The 25529-nt window shown below is 40.7% G+C and overlaps 1 protein-coding gene across 1 annotated transcript; it reads right to left on the reverse strand.

Annotated features, from left to right (window-relative positions):
* Positions 1-16291: 16291 nt before the first annotated feature.
* On the reverse strand, positions 16292-18339 carry ppp2r3a.S (protein phosphatase 2 regulatory subunit B, alpha S homeolog; the record flags this gene model as incomplete). The annotated part of the gene is given in 1 exon segment (NM_001089158.1): positions 16292-18339. A coding segment is annotated over 1 exon segment (1965 nt), but the record flags the coding sequence as incomplete, so codon positions are not given.
* Positions 18340-25529: the final 7190 nt, after the last annotated feature.

Below are 25529 nucleotides of genomic sequence, written 5' to 3' on the forward strand. Positions count from 1 at the left end.
ATATGAACAGCCAGATATACAGTTGTGCAGAAACGACCTTCTGCTGCACACAAATCATTATAATATCGCCACACAACTCACACAGTAGAACCTCGATTTTACAGGGGCAGGGAAAAATTGTGTAAAATCCCGGAAAATTTAAAATCAGGGAAATGTATTATGCATAAAATTTATAAATTGTAGAATTGAGGTCTCACTGTACATTATCTTCACTTCACATAGAGAATGTTATTAATATCCCATAGAGGGCGCTGTTATACCATGTCATAAGATGCAATTTTAGTTTAAGAGCCAGAAAGATGTAAAGTACGGGAGCTGATGGGCAGCGGCAGTGCTTCCAAACAGTTTAATATATGTTGTAAGTTATATCTGGAGGTGGAAGCACTAGTGTAACACTAGATTATACTGAACTCCTTACCTGTTATGATAACCAGAACATGCTATTACACCCCTGAAATGCCCATGCTTCAATGTCTTTAAAGGGCATGTAAAGTCTAAAATAGAATAAGGCTAGAAATGCTGTATTTTGTATACTAAATATAAACATAAACTTACTGCACCACAAGCCTAATCAAACAAATAATTTATACTTTCAAAGTTGGCTACAGGGGGTCACCATCTTGTAACTTTGTTAAACATCTTTGAAAGACTAAGACTGTGCACATGCTCAGTGTGGTCTGGGCTGCTTAGGGATCGTCATAAACAAAGCTGCATGAGTTCTGCATGGCTGGGAAGTAAGGCGGGGGCTCCCCCTACTGTTTATAAGTATGATTGTTTCCCTGCTCAGCAGTTAGGGATCATCTGACAATTCCTATCCACAGCAGTAAATGAATGAGAATTTCACTGCATACAGTCAGGTTTTTTAAAAAAATGGTACACATTTTTTAATTAAAGTATATTGGAGATAGGTTTCTTTTTCATTAAAGAAAGTAAAAATGGTATTTTATTTTTTTGCCTTTACATGCCCTTTAAATGGGACATAAACCCAAAAAGACATTTACTGCTACACTCTTCCACTTTATAAATAACCAACCAGCACTACTTAACTACATACAGTTAGGCCCTAAAATATTTGGACAGACAACTTTTTTTTCTAATTTTGGTTCTGTACATTACCACAATGAATTTTAAATGAAACAACTCAGATGCAGTTGAACTGCAGACTTTCAGCTTTAATTCAGTGGGTTGAACAAAAAGATTGCATAAACATGTGAGGAACTAAAGCCTTTTTTTTAACACAATCACTTCATTTCAGGGGCTTAAAAGTATTTGGAAAAAATTAAAAAACTGAAAATAAAATGTTAATTTCTAATACTTGGTTGAAAACCCTTTGCTGGCAATGACAGCCTGAAGTCTGGAACGCATGGACATCACCAGATTCTGGGTTTCCTCCTTTTTAATTCTCTGTCGGGCCTTTACTGCAGCGGCTTTCAGTTGCTGTTTGTTTGTGGGCATTTCTGTCCGAAGTTTAGTCTTAAACAAGTGAAATGCGGCTCAATTGGGTTCAGATCAGGTGACTTGGCCATTCAAGAATATTCCACTTCTTTGCTTTCATTAACTCCTGGGTTGCTTTGGCTGTATGTTTTGGGTCATTATGAAACACCTCTCAATCAATATGACTGCATTTAGCTGGATTTGAGCAGACAGTGTCTCTGAACACCTCAGAATTCATTCTTGTGCTTCTGTCCTGTGTCACATGATGGATAAACACTAGTGTCCCAGTGCCACTGGCAGCCATGCACGCCCAAGCCATCACACTGCCTCCCAAATGTTTTATAGAAGATGTGCTATGCTTTGGATCATGAGCTGTTCCACGCCTTTTCCATACTTTTTTCTTGCCATCATTCTGGTAGAGGTTGATCTTCGTTTTTTTCTGTCCAAAGAATGTTTTTCAAGAACTGTGCAGGCTATTTTAGATGTTTTTTTTTTTTTTTTTGTTTTTTTTTTTTAGCAAAGTCCAATCTAGCCTTTCTATTCTTGATGCTTATGAGTGACTTGCACCTTGCAGTGCACCCTCTATATTTACTTTCATGTAGTCTTCTCTTTATGGTAGACTTGGATATCGATACACCTACCTCCTGGAGAGTGTTGTGCACTTGTTTGGCTGTTGTGATGGGGTTTCTTTTCACCATGGAAATGATTCTGTGATCATCCACCACTGTTGTCTTCCGTGGACGTCCAGGTCTTTTTGTATTGCCGAGTTCACTAGTGCTTTCTTTCTTTCTCAGGATGTACCAAATTGTAGATTTTGCCACTCCTAATATTGTAGAAATTTCTGGGATGGGTTTTTTCTGTTTTTGCAGCTTAAGGATGGCTTGTTTCACCTGCAAAAAGCTGAAAGTCTGCAGTTCAACTGCATCTGAGTTGTTTTTATTTAAAATTCGTTGTGGTAATGTACAGAACCAAAATTGGAAAAAAAAGTCTATCCAAATATTTATGGACCTATCCAGTAATGTTCAAGCAAAATGTGTTTATCGAGTCATCACTCGTGAAACCAGTGTTTCACGAGTGATGACTCAATAAACACATTTTGCTTGAAGATTACTGGAGTGCTGGTCCATATTTGAAATATATATACACACACACACATGATAATTTGTATCATCATGCTTTATGTCTACTAGAAAATCATGTAAACATTAAATAAACCCAATAGGCTGATTCAATAATGATGAATTATATCTTAGTTTGGATCAAGTACAAGCTACTGTTAAAGAGAAAAAGGAAATCATTTTTTAAAATTTGGATTATTTGGATAAAATGGAGTCTATGCGAGACAGACTTTCCATAATTGGGAGCTTTCTGTATAACGGGTTTCCGGATCCCATGCCTGTATACATAAACCTCATGTGTAATTAAACACAGATATTTAAGTCAAGGCCATGAGATAAGGAAACTTATGAAATACAAAGCCATAAGATCTTATTCCATGAGACAGAGAACTGATGTGTTTCCCTTTGGCGAACTCCATTTTCACTCTGGTACCAAATGACTTGTATCAAAAGCTCACCATTTTAATAAATATGCCCCTAAAAACCCTATACATGTCAGCAAAGCATCAGGACCATTCCCTAGTTAACTGAGGTAAGCTCAGATCCCGAACAAGATCAACATTTTATTAGATTTGAATTAAAATCATACAAAGAATCAAGGCAAAAGTTTTATTCGCATCCGCTCTTAGGGCAAGGTCACACGTGGTCTTTTTACGTTGCGTCTTTTCCCAACATGCATTTCTGTTTTTTCTCGTTCCCCACAATTCCACTCAGAAGAATAGTAAATTTAGTAAATTTTTGTGAAAAAAAGCCAAGCGGAAAACAATTTACATGCAAAATGGAGCCATACTGATCGTCAATATGCAACGTAATTACGTCACCAGCATACAAAGCCGTAAATATGTACATGCGCAATCCATCTCGCGTGAACAGAGTTCAATTATATGGCTTGCCATATTGGTGTTTCTGCTAAAAAAAAAACCACAAATACTGACGTTCTGTGGTGGATGTTGGCTCTCAAGAGCTCCGTTAGAATAGTTATAGTGCGTATTACATTATTTTCAATATTGCTTAATTTTGTGCGTATTTACAATTGGCTGTACGTTTTTCGCCCTTAATCCGCGCTATGATTGATGGAGGATACGGACGAAACTCTTTTGGCCTTGGCCTAGATGCTTTGTATGATCAATTCAGAACTAATAACATGTTGACTTTTACTGCAGGATCCAAGTTGCTGTCTGATTTTCTTTTGCAGCTGAGAGGTGCCAAGGAACATACACCCTTTTGCCCGAGGAAAGCACAATAGTAACCTGGGAGTGGCAAGATCCCAGGGGTCATGGATTGATGTTCCCCTTACAAACAGTAAACCCCATGTAATGCCTTTTCATCGAGCAGGGTAAAACAGGGAAGAAAAACATCACCAGTGATGCTGCCATAGCATCAGATCTTTGCTCTTGTTTTCTGTTGAACTGTTGAAATCTAATTGCTGCTTGGTTGCTATGTGCAGCATTAGCGGGGACCTTTTCTCCATTGTTTTACACAGCGTGATAACTAGGCCCTTAACATTTTTCCTTTGTCTTGTGCCCTTGACATTTGGTGGATGCAGTAGTTGCAGGAGAGCCTAGAGGTTTCTTAAAAACTCACACAAACAACCGCCATCCACAACAAAAATGAACTATAGGAGTTGGTGAAAACTCTGGCCTACATGTGACTGTTGGGGGCCCCAAGAGAGGACAGAGCCCACTGGGGATCCTGTAGCCCAGGGGCCCCCAACTGTTTCCCTGGTGAGCAACATTCAGATGTAAAAGAGTTGGGGAGCAAAACAGGCATTAAAAATGTTTGTGGGTGGTGCCAAAAAAGGGTTGTGATTGACTATTGGTAACTTCTATGTGGACTGGCAGCCTACAGGAGGATCTGTCTGACAGTACATATGTTTTTTATGCAACCAAAACTTGCCTCCAAACCTGGAAAAAAATAAGCACTTGCTCTGAGGCCATCCAAGGGGTTGGGGAGCAACATGTTGCTCACAAGCTACTGGTTGGGGATCACTGCTCTAGCCCATTGTGCATTTACAATAAAGACATTTATTGAAGATTATTCTATCAATTGTAACCTTCTTGCACATTTGTACTGAAGATGGCACCCACCTTGCCAGGCAGGCCCATCACTTTTAGTCAGCACAACTGTATTATTCAAAATGACAAAGTAAAATGGCTGTAGAGTAGACACAAGTATATGGTGTAGCAGCATTATGGCTCTGTGAATGACGTACATAAATATATAGTTTTATAGGCTTCTTCATGCTTTCTCTGTCCAACAGACTTTGGAATCTGTTAGTAGGAAGTCTCCTTTTCTCCAATGGGGGCCGGTAGGTGGAGCTAACACAAATCATCATGATCTCTTTCTTCTTCAGGTGGGAATGAAATCAGGTTACCTGTAGCACTCATATGAGCTTGAGCAGTGCTGTCCAACTTCTGTGGTACAGAGGGTCAGAATTTTTCTGGCCTACATGGTGGAGGGCAGACCACTCCCTGTTTTTAAACCACGCCTACTTTAAACCACACCCATGTTACCACAAGACCATGTCCACAATAATGGCACACCAAAAAAACAAATGATTGGTGCTCACTGCAGGGAAATCACTCATCACTCATATGAAAAAAAGTTAAGTCATATTAAGACATACCCATAAATCCATATGCGTCCTCCTCCCCTGTGAATAACACAGCATCCTCAGCACATGATTAAACGCCTTAGGGGCCCCTAAAAATAATTTTCAATTCTAACAAACCCCCAGAACAAATACCAGGCTTATGTTCTACAGACAGAGTATGTCACTCACAGACAGAGTATGGCACAGCCAAGGACCATAGGGCAGGCAGAGTATGGCACACACAGGGAGCATAGAGCAGGCAGAGTATGGCACACTCAGGGACCATAGGGCAGGCAGAGTATGGCACACACAGGGAGCATAGAGCAGGCAGAGTATGGCACACCCAGGGACCATAGGGCAGGCAGAGTATGGCACACACAGGGAGCATAGAGCAGGCAGAGTATGGCACACCCAGGGACCATAGGGCAGGCAGAGTATGGTACACACAGGGAGCATAGGGCAGGTAGAGTATGGCACACACATGGAGCATAGGGCAGGCAGAGTATGGCACACATGGAGCATAGGGTGGGCAGAGTATGGCAAACACAGAGAGCATAGGGTGGGCAGAGTATGGCAAACACAGGGAGCATAGGGCGGGCAGAGTATAGCACATACAGGAAGCATAGGGCAGGACCAGTGTAAGATGTACTACATACAGTGACACGGATAACAGATCCCACAGTGCTGTTGCCTCTGCAGCAGTTTGTATGAAAGTGTGAATAGGTGAACAATGTGGCCAGTTTCAGTCTGGGTCTCAGGTGTGAACATTACAGGGCTTTAGGGGTGTGAACAATTTAGGCGTTACAAGTGTAACAATGCAGGGGGGATCACAGGTGTGAACAATACAGGGGATTGCAGTCTGAATTTGAGGTTTAAACAATGCAGGGGCCAGTTAATCTCTGTAGTGATACCTTTTAGGGTGGTGACAGACTGGGAGTTTAGTCGCCCATCAAATATCTTCTCTAATGCAGGTGACTAATCTCCCCATCTGCCGCCACCACCACCTTTAAAGCTTACACATGGTAAGCAGACACAGCAGGCAGACTTTCATGTGGGGGGGGGGCCACACATGTGGGCCGACAGTTGGACAGCCCTGATCTAGAGGCTGCCTGTGTAAACTAAAGCTGCAGAATTGACACCATGTCGAGAATGTACCGGTCACCCACAACATTTCTCATAATAGCTGTAGTTACGGTTTGCTTGCTTATTGTATGACATGTGACCCCAAAATGGAAGATGAAGATCAAGATACTAATCCATGTGATAGCCCCTCCCAGCAGCTCCCATGGGAGAAGACGTGACATCAGGTACAGGAATTCAGGAAAAACTTTGTTTTTAAAACGTATTATCTATACATTTTTGTAGAAAGCTGATCATCCAACATTCTAGATAGAACAGACCGGCAATCAGTAAATTCTGCCATTTGCCAGAGGGGCTGCTGTAAGAGGCCATAGACAGTCACTATTTATTGGGCCTTTGGGTAACTGAAATTACAGGGCCTATTTTTAAATCCCAGTCTAGACTGTAGAGGACATTTCCCTAAAAGTGTCCATTAAATGGCATAACACTAGAACTAGATCTGTCACTTGTGATGCCATTCGTGTTGACAGTCACACTTCCATGCCTGCATTCACACTCTCACACTAGGATGGAAAAACATACTCAGTCTACAGGTCCCAGTCTGTCAGCAACCTGATTGGCCAAGTGATTGATTAGCATATAGATCAACCATTCAGGTAACGGCAGCATGGAGCACGATGCATATAAGTAGGACTGTCATCAGGTCCACTTCAAACACTGTAAGCAGCCACAATTGTGTTGTGGGTGCTTAGATATTAAGCCTGGAGGACAGGGATTGAGCAGGGCTCAAGAACAGTTCGAACTGGGTCAGAGAGAGGGGGATTGTGGTGGAAAAGCCCGTCAAAAAGTTGAAATGTGGGTCCCACAGTTTAAAAGCTAAATGTACATCCCAAATGGCTTGCTTCCCTTATATTATTTAAAATAAGTCCCGAGTACAGATACACATGCATACTAATCTCACCTTTCTTAGCTCTTCACATTCAATATATTATATCAGTCACTTAATACTCTATTTGTAAGGGTTCCAGATATCAAGGCAACAGATTTACTTCCACCCGTACTGGGGGGGGATCATTTAGTCCCGAGCAATGTGCCGGCACACAGAGGAAATATTCAGCAAGCACACCAAATCCTTAATAGCTTTATCGTACGGGTGATTCATACCAGACCTATTACAAATGAGGATTGGAAGGCGCCCTTTATGTTAGGAAAGTATGAAGTTTATAAGTGCGACGGGCCAAGAATGGGAGACCGAGACCAAAATGTGTGAGGCTGCTATAAACCTTTCTAAAATACAGTACTTCAAAAATAATGTTATTTAAAGGGTCTCACTAGGGAAACGCATAAAGTAAGCATGACCTCATGTTACCCTGCATTGTCAGAACATGTGGCTGATTCTCGGACTGTGGAGAAATGCAGACTACGGGGGTTATTTATCAAAATCCAAATTTTTCAGATTTTTTTAAATGATAAAAGCACAAATTCATCGTTTTAGGGGGGAAAAAAATCATAAAAAAAAATTTCGGGAGTTTTTTCCCGAAAAGCCCAAGCTTTTCTGATTTTTGCCCGAAAAGTCCAAAATTAGTTGGATTTTCAGGCTAATTCCAGCACCAACCACAGAAACTTCCAAATAGGATAGGGACCCCGGCAGGTCTGAGATGCCGGATTTTGGATTCTTAGCCTCTTGATTTAATAAATCCAGAAATTTTTAAATTAATTTTACGAGTTTTTGCCATTCAGACTGATAAATAACCCCCTAAGAGTCAGCTCCTCTGCTCTCAACAGCCCTCTCGTGTATCTGCTGTATCAAGGGCTGCAATTTACTAATTCCACAGAGCGGATTTCCGTCTGAAAGGTGCAAGTATGAAATTTAGTGCCAAAATCTTCTCTGTCCTGCACACAGAGAAGATTTTGGCACTAAATTTCATACTTGCACCTTTCAGACGGAAATCCGCTCTGTGGAATTAGTAAATTGCAGCCCTTGATATGTTGATAATCTAGATTTGTAGCACCCCTTACCACTCACAATCCAAACCTGGACTAAATATGGCAAGTGCAAATTAAAAACAACTATTAATCGTCAGATACATCAAAATAAAGCGACTGAAACATTTACCCTTTATTTGTCTGTATGTTTCACTGGTCGCCTAGTGCTCACTACCTACTGTGGTTCCTTTTCTCCAAATCTAGTGGTAAACATGGTAGACCAATGACCTTATTTAAGTGTGCATGACTGTGCAGTGAGCAATGAGTCTGATAATTGTAATTTACCCAGCTAAGTGGCCAAACCATATGATATTTCACTGGCTGAGCCAAATACCTTGGGGGTACAAAACTCGTAGAGCCATTGGCGATGCATGTACACTTTTAACTTTGACTAAAACAAGACATTGTTTAACTTGTTTTTTTGGCCCTGTGGGATCCCCTGAGTGCCAGATAGCACTGTTTTTATTTGCTGTATGTTTCAGTTTGCTGCGGCCTTTAGCTGAGGGGCTGGGGCACCTGGACCATATGATCAACTTGGTGAGCTATTTACATTGACATTCTGGAGCACCTCCTTTTCTTTTGTTATGAGAGTAAATTACCCAGGCTATATCTTGCATATGGCATCTATAAGGGCCATATGACAGAGGCAATACCCCAGCAGGCATTCCGTGGTATGGACATTCATCCCAATGGGTTTAATGATGTAGCAGGCCTGTGTAATGGATGTGCATTACAGGCCATAGGCTTGTGCTGTGCTCCAAGGCATTTTCCCCAGCAACTAGCAAGTGTTTCTTAAGAAGCCAGACGGGCAGAGTTCCCTGGCATGTGTCACTGACAACAACATAGCTGGCTCCAATATAGCTGCTGCCTTTTTGGGAACACTGGCATGTGGGGCAATGAGCGCATCATAACAGGGAGTATGCAGATCTTAGGGAGGTGACTCCATCTATGGTGTGATATGGTCCTCACCAAAAACAATCTACAATAAGTATCTGGCCAAATAACTATTGTAAAAAGAGACTAGTTTTGCAACTGTGTGATCTATTCAAGGGCAAATGAACTGCAGCCTCACGGCTTGTTACAAGTCACTGAACTTTAACATCACTTGCCAGGGCTCCAGGCAGTGGCCCTCAGATCTTGTGTTGGGCTATGTAGCGGAGCAAGAATTTCTCTATTTAGCTGAGAGAAATACACTATCCCTTATCACATCAGTGACCTAACATTGTTACAAGAATATTATAACAGACTTAACATATGAACGTTACAGATTATAACTGTATTGTTATCCCAATAAAACTTCTTGAAACGTTAGATTAATCTCATATTTTACTTAACCGCCTTGTCATACCGGTAACTTAAAGGAAATGGAACGGCTGTATTTACTTGGGGGTTCCAAAAATTTGGCACCTCCAAGTTATTGTATTTACTTACCTGAAACCCCCGGGCCGGTGCTCCTATCACCAGAAAACTGCACCGGCCCAGTGAGCACCACAGTGCGATCGGCTTCCTTCTTCTTCTTTCTTCGCGTGGGTGAACTTGTGCAGTGGTGCGAAATGCCAACGAAGAAATTTACTATTTAGTTCTACTGCGCATGCATCTTCCCCGGGAAATTTGAAGAAAGAAGAAGACAATCACTTGGGGTGCCTAACTTTTGGCACTCCAAGTAAATAGGCCTTCCCTTCTCTTTTAAAGGAAAAAGAAAGTCACAATCACTTGGGGGTGCTAGAAGTTAGGCACCCTCAACTGAATGTAATCACGTACGTGTTACCCAGGGCCGGTGCTCCTGTTATCAGAAAACTGCCCCGGCTTGGGGTTCTTAACAGCGATCCTCTTCTTCTGCTTCCTATTTCTTCAAAACCCCAGGCAGAATGTTTATTAGAGTGAAAAAAAAAAGAAAAAGTTTGGCTTTTCACTCTACTGCGCATTTGAACCCAGGAAACAGGATGAGGATTGGTCTGTGGGGCTCGCTGGAAGAACCCCAGGCTGGGGCAGTTTTTTGCAAATAGAGCACCGGCCCTTAATATCAGGTTAGTGAATTCAATCAATGGGGGGGGGTGCCTAGCATTTCAGTTTTTGCTGCCTTTCCTTCTCCTTTAAACATACATTTCAATTGTAACACCAGAAGAGCTTTAGAAGGGCTTCTGCAAAGCCATTCTTCATAATTACTGATGAATATCCGCCATAAAAAGGTTAGACGTCAAAATGTATTAAACATGTAGGCTGGACGGGAACAGCTCTCTATGGACCAGTCCAATCCCATTCCCTTCTTAATACCCCTAGCAATTTCCATCCTTTTTTGTGAATTAAAAAGAGAAGCAAGTACACAATATTGTCTTGTATTGATTCCTAACATTCTTACTTAACCACCCTGGTCTAAGCTGTGATGTTCGATATAGTACTTTGCATTGATTCAGCGATGTCATCAAAGGTCTTCTGATTAATTGTTCTTTGGTAATTTAGCCGAATAGAATAATCTAGATAAGCTCATTGTCCTTGACAAATAACTGCATCTACTAAATGGAGTGGTCTGGGTATAAAAGGGGCATTGGCAGACTGTCATCAGGCTTTTTCACTATGTCTGCATAGCTGGTCCTCAGCCAGTATATGGGATCGGGTTCCTCAGAGTGGACCCTGTATTAACTTTCAAGGAGGAGACTGGATGTCTATGAGGAGTGGTATGTAAACACATGTAACCCTTTAGAGACTGTGCAGGCCAACCTTGCTGATGTAATAGTTCAACTATAACTATGGTATATGTTAATTCAAGTTATACTTTGCTTTATTCAGAGTTGCTCTTCTAACAGATTAAAGGAGAAGGAAAGCTAGCAAAGTAGTTTATTGCCAATAGATTAGCCACAATAGTGCAAGCTATAACACTATATTTATTCTGTATAATGCTTTACCATACCTGAGTAAACATCTCTAGAAACTCTGTCTGTTTTTTTAGTATAGCAGCTGCCATATTAGCTTGTTGTGACATCACTTCCTGCCCGAGTCTCTCCCTGCTCACTCATAGCTCTGGGCTCAGATGGGGGAGGGGGAAAGGAAGGGGGGGGGAGAGGAGCAAACTGAGCATGCTCAAGCCCTAGCCCTGGAGGTTTAAGTTGAAAACAGGAAGTCTGATACAGAAGCCCATGTATCAATAGATGGAAAGAAATGCTGTGTTTCTTTTGACAGAGGACTCAGAGCAGCATTACTTTGAGGGTTTGCTAGTGTATTTATATAGACCTTTCTGATAAAGCTTACTTAATTTTAGCCTTTCCTTCTCCTTTAAAGAAATGTTTAGGAGTAAATCGAGTGGCGCCAACAATTGACTGCAGTAATGTAATGGCAACTGGGTTTATTGTAGTCCATCTGTATAAAGGCAATAATGACCAGGCTGGTATGATAACAGCAGAATTAGGCTGCTTTGGTTGGAGTCCTCAGGAAACTTCAGAGGTTAAACTGCTTAAGTATTTCTGTAACACTCAGAACATTCCACCTCTCCTGCTGAGCAAACACTTTGAGAAACCTCATCTACCACCAGCTCTAATATTTATTCAGCTCCTGTTCATTTCATACCGGCTTTGCTCAGACCCCTACCGGGCCAGTCAATCAGTTGTAATATCAGTATTACACAAGGGGGCAAACATCGGATAGGCAGTAGCATGGGCATCCAGGGGTGTATTAACAAAGGAGTACAGAATGCCAAAGTAAGTTCTCCCTGAAGTCCAGTTTAATAAATACATGCAAAACATATTAGAGGCTTTTGTGCTCTGTTTCGGATGGTAGAGACGTACGGACCGTTGCTTGAATCTAGTGTGGCCACAAAAGAGGCAGCTGGGGAGTTATGTAGGTGCCCCTTAGTGCTTTTGCACTTGTGCCCCATGGGCTTGTAAATTAGCTCTTTTGTCCTTCTAAAGGTTTAGGAGGGCCCTCAAAAAGATTCTGCCCTGAAACCCAGGCACTTCTAGTTATGCAATGAGCACAATGTACAGATATAAACTCCTATTGCACCTAGTGTTCTTGCATACCTCCGATTTTGACAGCTCAGCCCGCAGTCCCGTATTGTTACTGAAATGTCCTGACTTTCTCTTTGGTCTCCTGCACTGAACAGCCAGAAAAAGATACAAAGTTTCTAAAACTTTATTGGCTTTTAGCAGAGAGCCCAGAATATGTGCCAGGTGCACTTGGATACTTTTCTAACAATTTAAAATAAGCAAAGAAAACATTGTAACAATTTAAGATAAGCAGGTCTCTTGGGAAAACTGTGACTTGCAGCTTAATGGAGAAGGAAAGCAGATTTCACGGCATTCATCTTCCGGGTCCTCGGTAAGCTGACTGGGAGATCGGCAATCTCCATCAATTTCAGCGCATGCGCAGTTGTCGAAAACTGGCAAAATTCTCCAATTGCGCATGCGCCAACATACTGATCTCCCAGTCAGCTTACCGAGGACCCGGAAGATGGATGCCATCAAGTCTGCTGCCTGAATCTGCGATGAGGGGTCAGTATAAAGTATGGGGCATTTCCCGGGGGGGGGGGAGGAGGGAGGGGGGTCTACATGGGGTGGGGGTCCAGGGTTTTTTTCTACAGGGTTTCCTTCTCCTTTAAAAGGCAATTCACCTTCATTAGCAAAACTGTAATAATACATAAAAAGCACAGAAATGCGTTCAAACTTTCATAACCTGCCAAATTTTGTAAAATGAACATGGTAATTAGGGGGTGTGGCCACACAATTGGGTGTGGTCAAAAAATTTCGCTCCGCATGGCAAATCTTTTTATCCCTCTTTCTATTTCCAAAATGTTGGGAGGTATGTTCTTGAGAGCACACACAGGACCCATATACACCACAAGCTTCATGCGGAATTGTACTTGATAATTCACACTGGGCTGCTAAATAAATTTGGCATGGCCATGCCCCAAGATGATTCCCTTAATGATATCTAGGGTAGAACGAAAGCTACTGGCATTTGCACTACAATTTATAATCAATCAACCGCTATGTGACTACATACTTCTAATGCAATTCTTGCCCCACAAAGAGTCATTTGCCTGCCTGTGAAAAAATATAAAGAGGTTAAATATAATGTTATATGGGCTGGTTGTACCCTCGACAGCATTCATGTACATCCTCCAGCTTTACATCTACCCCGGCCATTTCTAGGGTTCCCCACACTTTTTTGAATGACATCATCATTTTAACACTACCTGGCCCACAAAAAAGTCTTTCTAGGCCAGACAACACTGATTGAATGGATCTTGTTTTATTATCAGCACTTTAACATTATTATTGGACTCATATCTGTAAATATGAATCATCAGTGGGTTCCAGTACTGTGGGCTTCTGCTGTGAACGCCATTTATTGGTGCCAGCAAACTAGTAGGTGGTAGTGATGATTTCAAAAGCAAGCACTTCTTGAATGACAGACACATACAGCTGGCATCTAAGGTAACCGAAAAGGAACCAATCAATCAGTTCTCAGTGAAATCCTTACTGCCACCATACTGCTTTATAAGCGTTAGCCACATTCCTGTGTGTTTCCTTGTGTCCTCAAGGTCACTTTTGCTCCTCTAGAAGCCTGCCAGGAACATATTAGGACTAGGGTGTGATCAGTTTCTGGCATTTAAGGACTGTCATTGACTGTATCCCACCCAGCCATATACAAGGGACACATGCCTTAGGAAAACGATACCCCCAAACAATATAGATCTCTATAAAAAGATAATGCATAAAACGGCTCAAATGTAAACCCCTGCTTCATGTAAATAAACTATTTTCATAATAATATACTTTTTTAGTAGTATGTGCCATTGGGTAATCCTAAATAGAAAACTGCCATTTAAAAAAATAAGGGCCGCCCCCTGAGATCGTAGGATTCACAGTGCACACAAACAAACCATACATGTTAGGTCACATGAGCCAATTAAAAGTTCTGTCTTTTGCTTCCACACTTCTTCCTGTTACAGGTAGAGCTGCAGTATTTCTGGTCAGGTGATCTCTGAGGCAGCACACAGACTATCACAGACCATCACAAAATGGTGGTTCCAGGCAGTGTGGTAAGATTCTTTAATATGTCACTTAAAGGGGTTGTTCATCTTTGAGATAACTTTTAGTATGATGTAGAGAGTGATATCCTGAGATAATTTGAAATTGGTTTTAATGTTTTATTATTTGTGGTTTTTGCATTATTTAGCCTTTTCTTCAGCAGCTCTTCAATCTGCATTTCAAACAATCTGGTTGCTAGGGTGCAAATTACCCTAGCAACCATGCACTGGACCATGCACTGGAATATGAATAGGAGTGGCCTGAATAGATGAATACCAATACAATACAACTTGTTTTTAAAAATAAAGTGTCACTAGAGAGAAAATGTTTTCTTAGTATGTCACAGTTTAAAATTTTAGATATGGCGAGTGTGTACCAGTAAGGTGAGGAAGTGGGGGTGTGAGTTATAGTTTAACAAGAATTTACTTGCATACTGTGGCCAGGTATCTTTCCACCAACAGAAAGAAAATCTCAAATTAAATACAGCTGACCACAGCAAACTACTGTATATTGGCGTATTTATTTGAGATATGATTAAGTAACAGTAATTTCAGAAATAAAATGAATATAAACAAATATAAACATAAGAAAATCGACAATACTTTACAGTTTAAATTCTTTTCTTCAATTTCTAGATTCATTTTTCAATTTTTTCAAATGTTATAGTTTGCATTCCTTCTCAGAAAGAAAGTTGACCCTGTTACACCCTCCAAAAACCTTATCATGCTGGGGTAGTCGGTAAAGTCGATCCTATTTCTAAATATTGTACTAATATTGTAACTTTTATAGCTAGGAATAAATCTAAAGTATAAGCAACCGCAGCCCACATTCTGTCAGAGTGTGATGAAAACAATGTGGCGGATATATATGGCTACTGGCTCCAAACTGAGTTATGAGGTAAGAGTAAATCCTGGCCGAAAATGCTTTCAGCGCACTCTCACTCTGAACAATACAATAAAAAGCTATTTTAGAATCCGATATAATCAAGGAAAAATTCCACAGGTCTAGTCACAGATGTCAGAAGCCAGCATCTCATAGATGAAGAAAAGCAGATGACAGTTATGCTTCATGACTTCATAAAGGCAGTAGGGCAAATTAAACTATTAGGCTGCTCTTTACACAGAAAGAAGTACAAGTTTGCCACCGTAGACCACCGTAGGTCAATGTGGCCACCTTGAATGTGACCCAAACTGGGCTGATCCAATCGCTTGCCCCAATACACACAACTAGATCACAAGGGTCTACAGAGACCCATCCAGAGATGACCACATCAGTAGGACAATACCTTGTGTCTGGCCACAGACACACAGAAAATCTCAGATTGGTAGCTAAAGTACAGTGATACCGCCATTTGGTTCTGTTGATACAGAGCACCTAATAGATAACCTGTGAAACTCATCTTTCCCAGTACTGCCATTTACCACTGGTTACACCATCGTTATATCCAGTCAGTTTTTAGCATGTAACCACCACGACAGTCTCTGAAAACTATACAACCAATCATCTTCACATTTATAAACATAGTTGTTTATTGTATGGACTTTCTGATCATCTTTTATGTTGCCACTGTACAGTTTTTGCACTTTTGATGTAACAGTGGAATCTTAGATCTATTCATTAATTCAAAAAGAATTTAAACTATTTACTAAAAGTTTCATTAAACTATTAATCATTTAATTTTCAATGATAAAGATTGCCCTATATATGCCTGTTTAGTCATCAACCAAACATATCAACGATTGGGCCCAAATTGACTGGATTGGCTTATTAATATCTGCTGATGACTGGGGTTGAAATTGGGTTTCATACCATCCACTGGTTTATGCAGTTGGAACTACATAACTTGGGCCTCAGCTGGTCCAAACTAAACTGGTCACAGATATAAACATGCAGTAACCAGAATGAACTGCTAGATGTAGGCAAGTATGATTATTCTAAATCCAAATGAAATGTAATCTCAGTCTTTTAATCTCCTTTAACATTTGATAGTTCTCAAAAATCAGCAAACTCTTCATAACAAACATGTTTTGTCTGAAATGTATTAACTGTATTCTTACCTTAATGATTTCTGGAGTCTGTTGAATTGATAATCTTGGAGCAAGGTCCATGCTTTGGTTCTGGAGCGGACTACTAGGAGAGGAAGGTGAAGTAACCATGGTCTCCTGAAGGATTTTCATTACTTCTTTTTGTTTGGACAGAGTTCCTTTACCTGAACGGCAATCAACAAGTTCCTGAGCAAAGTCTTCAATGCTTCCCAATATACGCAATAGAAGATTCCCGTCATCATCTTCTAACTTTTGTTCACTGGCTTTTGTACATGACACTAAAGGCAACTGTGAATTGGGTTCCTTAGGGAAAACAGGAAATCCAGATTGTGCTTTAGAAGGGGTTGTGCTTGGAGGGTTGTTTAATGTGTTTTCAATTTTTTTAGAAAACCTCTCCAAATCCAACAGCAATTTGTCTATTTCTTCATGGTCAGAACTCTTGCTTACATTACTTTCATGCCTATTATAAGAATGTGAGCCACTGTTGTAGGTTCCATTACTGTTAAAAGATGTATTGTTCGTTAATGTCATAGAAGTGTCTACAGGTCTGTGGGATTGAACGGACTTTCGACTGGTTCTCTGTTCAAATGAATCGGAAACAGATAAACCTGATGTGCATTTTGGGGGGTTTAGAGATCTTTCCAAGTCTGAATCCTCTTCAATGTAAAGTTTTTCCACTGAATTCCTTGGCAGCCTCTCACCAGTATTGGAGAATACCTGATTTTCTGCATGAGACCTTTGATGAGAAGGTGCAGAATTGTTTTTCATACTGCTTCCTTTATTCTGATTCGTGCCTCTTTGCCAGGTCTTAGCAGGTAATGGTGGAGCAACTGGTGAGACACTTTTCTCTGTGCTGCCATCATTAATAATGGAACTTTGTGGAGTAATTTCTCTATGATAATCTGTGGCTTTAGAAGAAATGGTTTTCACTGAAGGTGGCATTTGGACCACATCTTCATACTTAGGGGGCTGTTCATGGCCATAAATAGGAGAGAAAGGTTGCTGCTGTAAACTGCGGATACTACTTACAAGTTCAGCCAGATCGCTAGGCTCACTGCGTCCATGTGGACCATGTTCCAACTCAAAAGGAATTTTTTTCAAGTAAGAGGAGAGTCTAGCCATAACATTCATGTAAATAATCTCTGGGTTAGGAAAATGATCCTCCCCTTTCCCCTCACTAGTGTTGTTGCTTCCAATAGACCTATTTCTAATACACTGCTTAATAATGTTTGTGCACTTTTTTAAGTCCTCAGAACACTTCAAGAGAATATCCAAACACATTTTTATGTCTTCTCCAGAACCTGCGCCGTCAAGGTTGTGTTTTTTCAGAATTTGGTTAATAAGGTTTTCATCTGCGAGGCCTTGCAGATACAAAGCAGCCATGTTATTAAGGTTCTGTTCCAATGATACATTGTTGGAGACCACTGCTTTCTCCTCCACCCCTTGACCATGAGATAAATCATTTGGAGGACAATTTTCATTGTTACCAAATTGACCATAGATAAAGTCGTAGTCAGTTGATTTCCTGTTAAAAGAATCAGGACGGACTTTTCGGCCTTTCCTGAGATTAACATGCTGATTTGATGCATTCCTTAATTTCTCAAAAGAGAACTCTTTTGCTTTTCCACTTGCTAAGTTTATGGCTTCACCAGTAATATCCTTGAGACTTCCAGTACTTTGGATGGCAGAGGCTTTCTTGTTTCTAGAGTTGAGATGAGAACACTCCTCACCACCAACTACCCCCTCTCCACCTATTATTTTATGAGTAACATCCCTGGTATGACTAGGGAAACCCCCTGGAGCTTTAACAAGCTCTGAGCATACACTGTGGTGTGCAACTTTGCACTGAACTCCAAGTTGATGAACTTGACAATTTCCATGGCAATAGTGAATTACATTCTCAAGCCTTTTGTCCAATACAACACTATTATAACAGGTTACTTTACTTACAATCACCTTGTAAGGTGCAGCCATCTGGCCAATTAAATAAATAAATAAATTAAATCAAAGAAGACTGCCCTAAAGGTCAGCACTGTTCCAACAGTTTAAATGCTTTGTGCTTAAAAATATTTTTAAAAAATTGCCAGGTTTTGTTCTATTGTAGTCCAAATGACAGCCAAAGCCTCTGCTCAGATGAATGGTGAAACATTTTCAAGATTACTCAGCAAGTCCAGTTGCTTTAGACTTATCACTACTCGATGCTGTATGACCTGGATGGATGAAAACCGTCATGAACAACCAAGTACTGGTTTCTTGAATACTTCAGGATTAAACCACTGACTTTTGTTTAATCCAAAGAGAGTAGAACAAGCTCATTCAGGCAGAAAGAAAATACACGAATACTGAAAAACGAAGGCTAGAGCAAAAAAAGCTATGTGACAGAGTCATTTTTTAGTTGCTTCCTACTCAAATAGGATATGATTATTTCTTATAATTGCCTCTCCAGCTTATTTGGTACAACTCCTTTCTCCTTCCATTCTGCAGATCCACCCAGGCGTCCAAATAAAAAAGCAAGTGTCTTAGCAGTAACATGGCTACAAAGAAAGTTATTTAGAAATTGGGTGTGCTTATTAGTATATTGCACCACGGTGAAATGATGTTTCTTAATATATCCGCCAAAACGTCAAATGAAGATGTTGGCTCTGTTTTTCACAGTTTGATCGAAGAAGTAGAGATCCTGCAAGGCACAAAAAGAAAAGGATGTTAATGTTAGGTTTGCAAATGGAAACCCATCACTGTAGACACATTTAAGATCATAGTATCTATTATTTTCATTAATATTAGACATACAGAGAAATACTAAGATATTACCCCAACCTTGAGTATTTAGCAGTAGACCTATGCCCTGTAACTAAGATCCTTAGTACAACTTTTGTACTGATGACGATTGCTCCCAACAATAAATGAATTGTTTGGAAAGAAAGAAAAAGGGGACTGCAGTAGAAAGGTCCTACCTTCTGCTTGTTTAAAAAGTTGGCATTTCACCCAAAGGTGTGCATGGAAAGATATCTCGAGTAGTGTAGCTGGAAGGCATATACAGGTAAAATATCATGTACCAAGAGCTCCCTTGTCAGCAGCCATACGGTATTAAGGCAATGCTGATTGCAATGTCACCTCAGCCTTAAGTAAAAGGCAATTAAGGTTTGAAGAATCATACTACCTTCTGGAATTTGTATTTCTTATGTGCCCTCCTGTGTGTTTGATGCCACAGTATGAGCCCTAGGGCAATTGGTGCTAAATGTGGCAGGTCAGGAGGAGACATTGCCACTTTATTAGGGCAGGGACTGTATTCGCTCAGCCAAGTACTGTATTACTATGAGTCAGACATTTGGGCTGACTAGACACACACACAGTACAATGAGGCAGCAAATGGCAGGAGTGCAGCATTGTGGAGAGAATATAACTGCCTTCCTCCTTCATGTTTCTGTTGAGTCATGTTGCTGCCATTACAGACTGCCAAAATCTCTTTCAAAGTGCACTGAATGTGTCAGGAAAACTTTACAGGAAACACATGGCACACCTCTTCCTGTACGAGGGTCATGTGACATGCCCAGCCAATGCAAACGTTACATGCAGACATGTGTGTCGCTGACCTTATCCCCCCGTGAAGTATATCTGAAAGAGCTACAACTGTCATGATAAAACATAAAAAAATATAGCAATAACCAAGGCATACGAACTGAAACCAAGCAGCTTTTATCTAGCCCGCCCTGTCGGAACTAATAAACAGGAGAGAAATGTGTCACTGAACTATATTGGGCTGCCAGGCATGTACATAGCACAGTGCATGAGCAGTCACAGACTATTCTTGGGTCAGGCTTAGTCAGGCCCCAACACCAGGCCCCACTAAGCAGAACCCTCAGCCACCAACTCCAGAAGCTCCAATTCTCATGCTTTCTCACGATTTTTTGGCAAGTGAGTAATATGGATTTTTTTTTTTTATTTTTTTTTTACAAAAGCTAGGTTTTTATTTCTAGTTACAGATTATGTTCTTTTCATGATAACTGCTCAAACACATTTCTTTTTTTTTTAGGGGAATTTTGCAGGGGCGCTACCATATTTTGTTTCTGCTGATGGACACTGAACAGAGAGCTGAACAGCAACAGCACAATCTCTTAATGCCTGCCCGTCATGTGCTGTATATCTGTAATTGAAACGTTTCCGTATTGATATGAACCCCCCTTTCTGCTTTTATTACTCTATAAATCCTCAGTATAAAATATACTTGCACTAGGCCTAATCGGGCTGATCCAATCGTCGTCTCAGGCAGTGCCGGACTAGCCCACCGGGATACCAGGAAAACTCCCGGTGGGCCCAGGTGTCAGTGGGCCCCCCCATGCTGCTAAACACTTGGCCTATTTCATGCCCATTCAACAAAGAAGTTAAATATATGGAATAATAGATTATAGTATGTAAAGAAAAGAGACTAGGAGAATAGAAGATGAGTGAGGAGAGGAAGAAAATTGTACTGAGGGCGAGGCCCTGGTCTAAAGTTTTTTGGTGGGCCCTTGTCTAAGGTTTTTTGGTGGGCCCTTGGTGTCCCAGCCTGACACTGAACCCAGCATCCATACACACACACCCCCAGTGTCGGACTGGCCCACCGGGATACCAGGAAAACTCCCGGTGGGCCCAGGTGTCAGGCCACTCCCTATTTCTATGAGAACAAAGTTGCTAAATAGGTGGAATAATAGATTATAGTATGTAAAGAAAAGAGACTAGGTGAATAGAGGTTGAGTGAGGAGAGGAAGAAAATGGTACTGAGAGTGGGCCCCTGGTCTAAAAACTTTTTGTGGGCCCCTGGTCTAAGGTTTTTTGGTGGGCCCCTGGTGTCTCAGTCCGACACTGGTCTCAGGGCACAACGATTGGATCATACATTGGGTCTATTGAGACTTGTTGGCATCAGTGCTGATCTGGACCATGTCAGGATTTTAAAACCTACCTAATAGATATCTGACCCTATACTGGGGCTGATAAGTTGGAGGGGCCATGTAGGCATCTTATATCAGCCTATGTATACCCAGCTTAACTCTATTTTCTATAGGTTAGCCTTACTTATTCTCTTTTATAACATTAAATGAATAATTAGCAAATGGTTAGTTAGCCATTTATAATGTAGTTATCTACTTTGAATATGATTGTAAGCTGTAAGGGCTTTAGCACACAGGAAGATTCTCCCCGAACTGCCTTCCGCCTGCTAAAATGAAGAATCGCCGGCGGCAATGCACTTGCGGTGCTTAGCTTTCCAAAGTCGCTCGAAGTTTCCTCGAATCTGCCCGTGTGCAAAAGCCCTAAAGGTGGCCATACACGCACCGATATCGTACAAAACTAATTTTCACACAATATTCGGTGCGTGTATGGTGGCAGATGAGCCGACTGATATCAGCCTAATGCTTGGATATCGGTCTGCCGAGGCAGAAAGTTTTGATCGGAGGCCTTTGAAGGCAACCGAATATTGGCTACTGGATAGTGCTGCATTGTTAGATACAGGTAGAATTATATTGTTTCTAACTGTATATCTGACAATTCAGCTCTACATGTGTGTGTTGAAACAAACTAACTTGAAAAGATCTTTTCCAGTAAAGATGGTAATTGTTGCGTCTATGGCCACAGGGGCACAGGATTCCTTCCTACAATGTCCCTCAACATATGGCACATTTGTATGTGTATTACAATCACTATAATTTCAAAAAAGATACACATACATGTACTTGAGTGCTCAAACTGTTAAGTATAGGTACCCCTACAATGATGATGCATTTGATGCAAATCTCACAATTCTACAGTTTATACTTTACAGACACGGGAGTCCCAATATTTAATACATAATAACAGAAATAAACAATGGCTATTGTTTACAAAACTTAAAATGAATTACTATAAATTGTTCTTAATTATTTGTCTTTTAAATGAATTACATGTAGGAATTTAAAATGAAATACTATAAATTGTTCTTAATTATTTGTCTTTTAAATGAATTACATGTAGGAATTTACAATTAATTACTATAAATTGTTCTTAATTATTTGTCTTTTAAATGATTTACATGTGGGAATTTAACAAATTTGTACTATCTGTCCTAATATTAAATCCAGCATAAAATATTACACTGAATACCCCACAAGTCCTGATACTGCAATTAGAACCCAATAGTCAAAACTGTATGATCCACGAAGAAACGCAAGTCCCCTTCCACTTTTCGGCTCATTAATGTCATGACATGACAGCTCAGTCCAGTTTAATACCAAGGATCTGGCCAGATCAGAATCTAGCAAAAGGAATATCGGTGGATTGAGAGTAAGGCATTAAGAAACTGATGCTAATTAAGGATATTTGGCACCAAATACAATAGGGGTATTGAAGAAGAAAATTTGAAGCAGATACAAGCCACTCAGTGGCCAGTAGAACCAACTATAACCAACATGTTCTTATTCGGTCTATATCATCAATTAAGACCTTTATCACCTTTACTTACAGGGTTGTAGTTGGTTTTGAGAAGGAAAAGACAGGGCATTTGCCCTACACTCCAGAATCAGAAAAACCCTTTTAACTAGGGATGCACCGATCCACTATTTTGGATTTGGCCGAACCTCCGAATCCTTCGTGAAAGATTCTGCCAAATACCGAACTGAATCCGAGCCCTAATTTGCATATGCAAATGAGTGTGGGGGAGGGGAAAAGAGAGCCGCGCACGATGTTCGTCGGCTAAAAAATTTTTATTTCCTTGTTTTGTGACACAAGGATTCGGCTGAATATGAATCCTGCTGAAAATGGCTGAATGCTTGACGAATACCAAACCGAATCCTGGATTCAGTGCATCCTTACTTTTAACTAAATTGTATGCCACCTGTTGTTTTCTGTATATAAACCAGGGAGGACCAACCTGTGGATGCCCCAGCTGTCGCTGCACATTAACTCCCAGCCCCACTGACAGCTGGCTTTTATAGGATGCAGGGAGTTGTTATTCTGTAGCTACAGGACTGTAGGTTAAACATTCCTAATGTATGTAAATTCCAGTATTCCCTGGGGTCCCCCCTTCTTTAACTCTGGCCAAGTATGTAGATCCTACTGCATCTGGTTCATTAATTTCTCCAGTAGCCAAAAAAAATTGTGAGAATTACATGTATACATTCTCTTGTGCATTCTTAGTGGTGCCAGCTATTCCACCTGCATTGTCAGTTTGCCATTAAAGTACAACATTCCACAAAGGCTCAATGAGTGTTGCTGGAATATATACTTGTGCTTAGATATTAGGCTAGATACTACTGAGCTGCAGAAAAATGTCCCAAAGAAGTGGCAGCTGACAAAGCTAGGTGATAAACATATCAGGGGTCAGAGTATCTTCATAAAAAGGGCTCAGCATCAACTCCACTGTGGCCAAGCAGCTGCCAAATGAGCACTGTCATCCATTCTAGGAAAAAGTTCTGCCCACGCTGAAATCCTCCATAATAAAGTCATCAATTGGTACAAATTCAAAGAGAATGTATCCAGCTCAATTCAAATAAAAATTACATCTTTCTGCTCTAACTGCACATTTTCAAGGTACTCGAATGAGCTGAATATGCCTGGGTTCCATTGGTAACAATCTGGGTTTGGGTATATTTTGGATGGTATATTTTGGATGGTAGAATGTATGTTTTAAAAAGTATGGGCCTTACGGCAGGTTCCCACAGAGTAAGCGTCAGAACAACAAAAATCCGTTAAAGAAAAAGTGGCTTTTATTTCAGCCGGCAGCAACAGGTACAAAATAGACTCCGTTTTTCTTTTCAAACAACAAAAATAGCTTTTAGCAGCAGTCTCAGTTCAATAATAACAAAAAAACAGCAGAGCTACAGACCTTCCATGCTGGTGACTGTGTGCACAGACACATGGGATCCTTAGTGTCAAGATCCCAGACTCACTCTCAGTGTCTCCCCAGTTAGTACCTAGAGACTGACCAGCCAGGGTTTTAAGGAATACTGATTAACCACCTGAAACCCAGCTTGTCAGCCTGTAGCACCACCAGCTTCCAGCTGTTTTCAGACTACCACAGCTAGGATGCAGTTCAGCAACAGGAGGGCTGCATGTCAGACAGATCACGGTTGAGAGGTGCACCTTTAAAGTACAGCTGTTAAACTGCAGTCCCCTGCTTTGTATATTAACCAAAGTTGTAGTTTAACAGCTGTATAAAGAGTCACACAAGGACGATCCCTGGAGATCTCCCTTAGATTGTAAGCTCTTTGAAACACCAAGGGGCAGATTTATTAAGGGTCGAAGTGAAAATTCAGAGCTATTTTTGTGTACTTCGACTATCGAAATTTGACTATTCAAATATCGAAATTTATCCTGTACTGTCTCTTTAAAACTTCGACTTCAAACATTCACCGTCTAAAACCTGCCAAATTGCTGTTTTAGCCTATGGGGGACCTCCTAGAACCAATTTGGAGTCATTTGGTGGACTTCGAAGTTTTTTGGGGCAATTACTTTGTTTCGAATTCGATTGAATGCGCTTCAAATTCAATTCGAACGATTCAAATACAGCCTATTCACCCGAAGTTAAAAAGTTAGATTTTTTAAAATAAATTTCAATTGGTCTTTTTTTATTCGAATTTCGAAGTTAGGGGAGTTAAAAAAAACTCCCATTACTTCGAAATTCGACCCTTGATAAATCTGCTAAAATGTTGTTGTACAGCTCTGCAAGTAGGCAACAAATGCTACAGATGAAGCTTTTAACCATGACAAATAAGTTTCCTCCAATTGCATGCCCCGCTATTTACAGTGGTGAGTGGAGATAATACGATAAGCAGTTCGAAGTTATGCTAGCGATGTCGAATTAGCATACGGCGTGCAGTTATAGTACAATGGACGTATATGTTGCAGCAAATACATTACATTACACAAGCCTGGGAACCCTAATAAAATAAAATAAAATAGAGTTGTTATATTGCCCTACACACGAGCCCACTGTATAGTTTATGTGCCATATATTAGGAAATGTAGGAGGAAACCACAAAAAAAATGTACAATCTTTTTCAGCCTACCACCCTGTAAAACCCTGTTTTTTGGGACTATTTTAAACTATTTGTGAACAAACTCCTATCTACTCTATTGCACTTCGCCTGGCCTAAGCTGGCAAAGTGAACTCTGGCGGAAGGGGTAACATTCAAGAAAATCCGTATCTTAGTGAATTAGCGTAGTTGCGTCCATTCGTCAGTGCGAAAATTCACCTGGCGTTAGGGTGCGAAGTAGTGCGAGAGTCTATCTCCTTCGC

This window comes from Xenopus laevis, chromosome 5S (genome assembly GCF_017654675.1).
Source record: "Xenopus laevis strain J_2021 chromosome 5S, Xenopus_laevis_v10.1, whole genome shotgun sequence".
NCBI lineage: Eukaryota > Metazoa > Chordata > Amphibia > Anura > Pipidae > Xenopus > Xenopus laevis.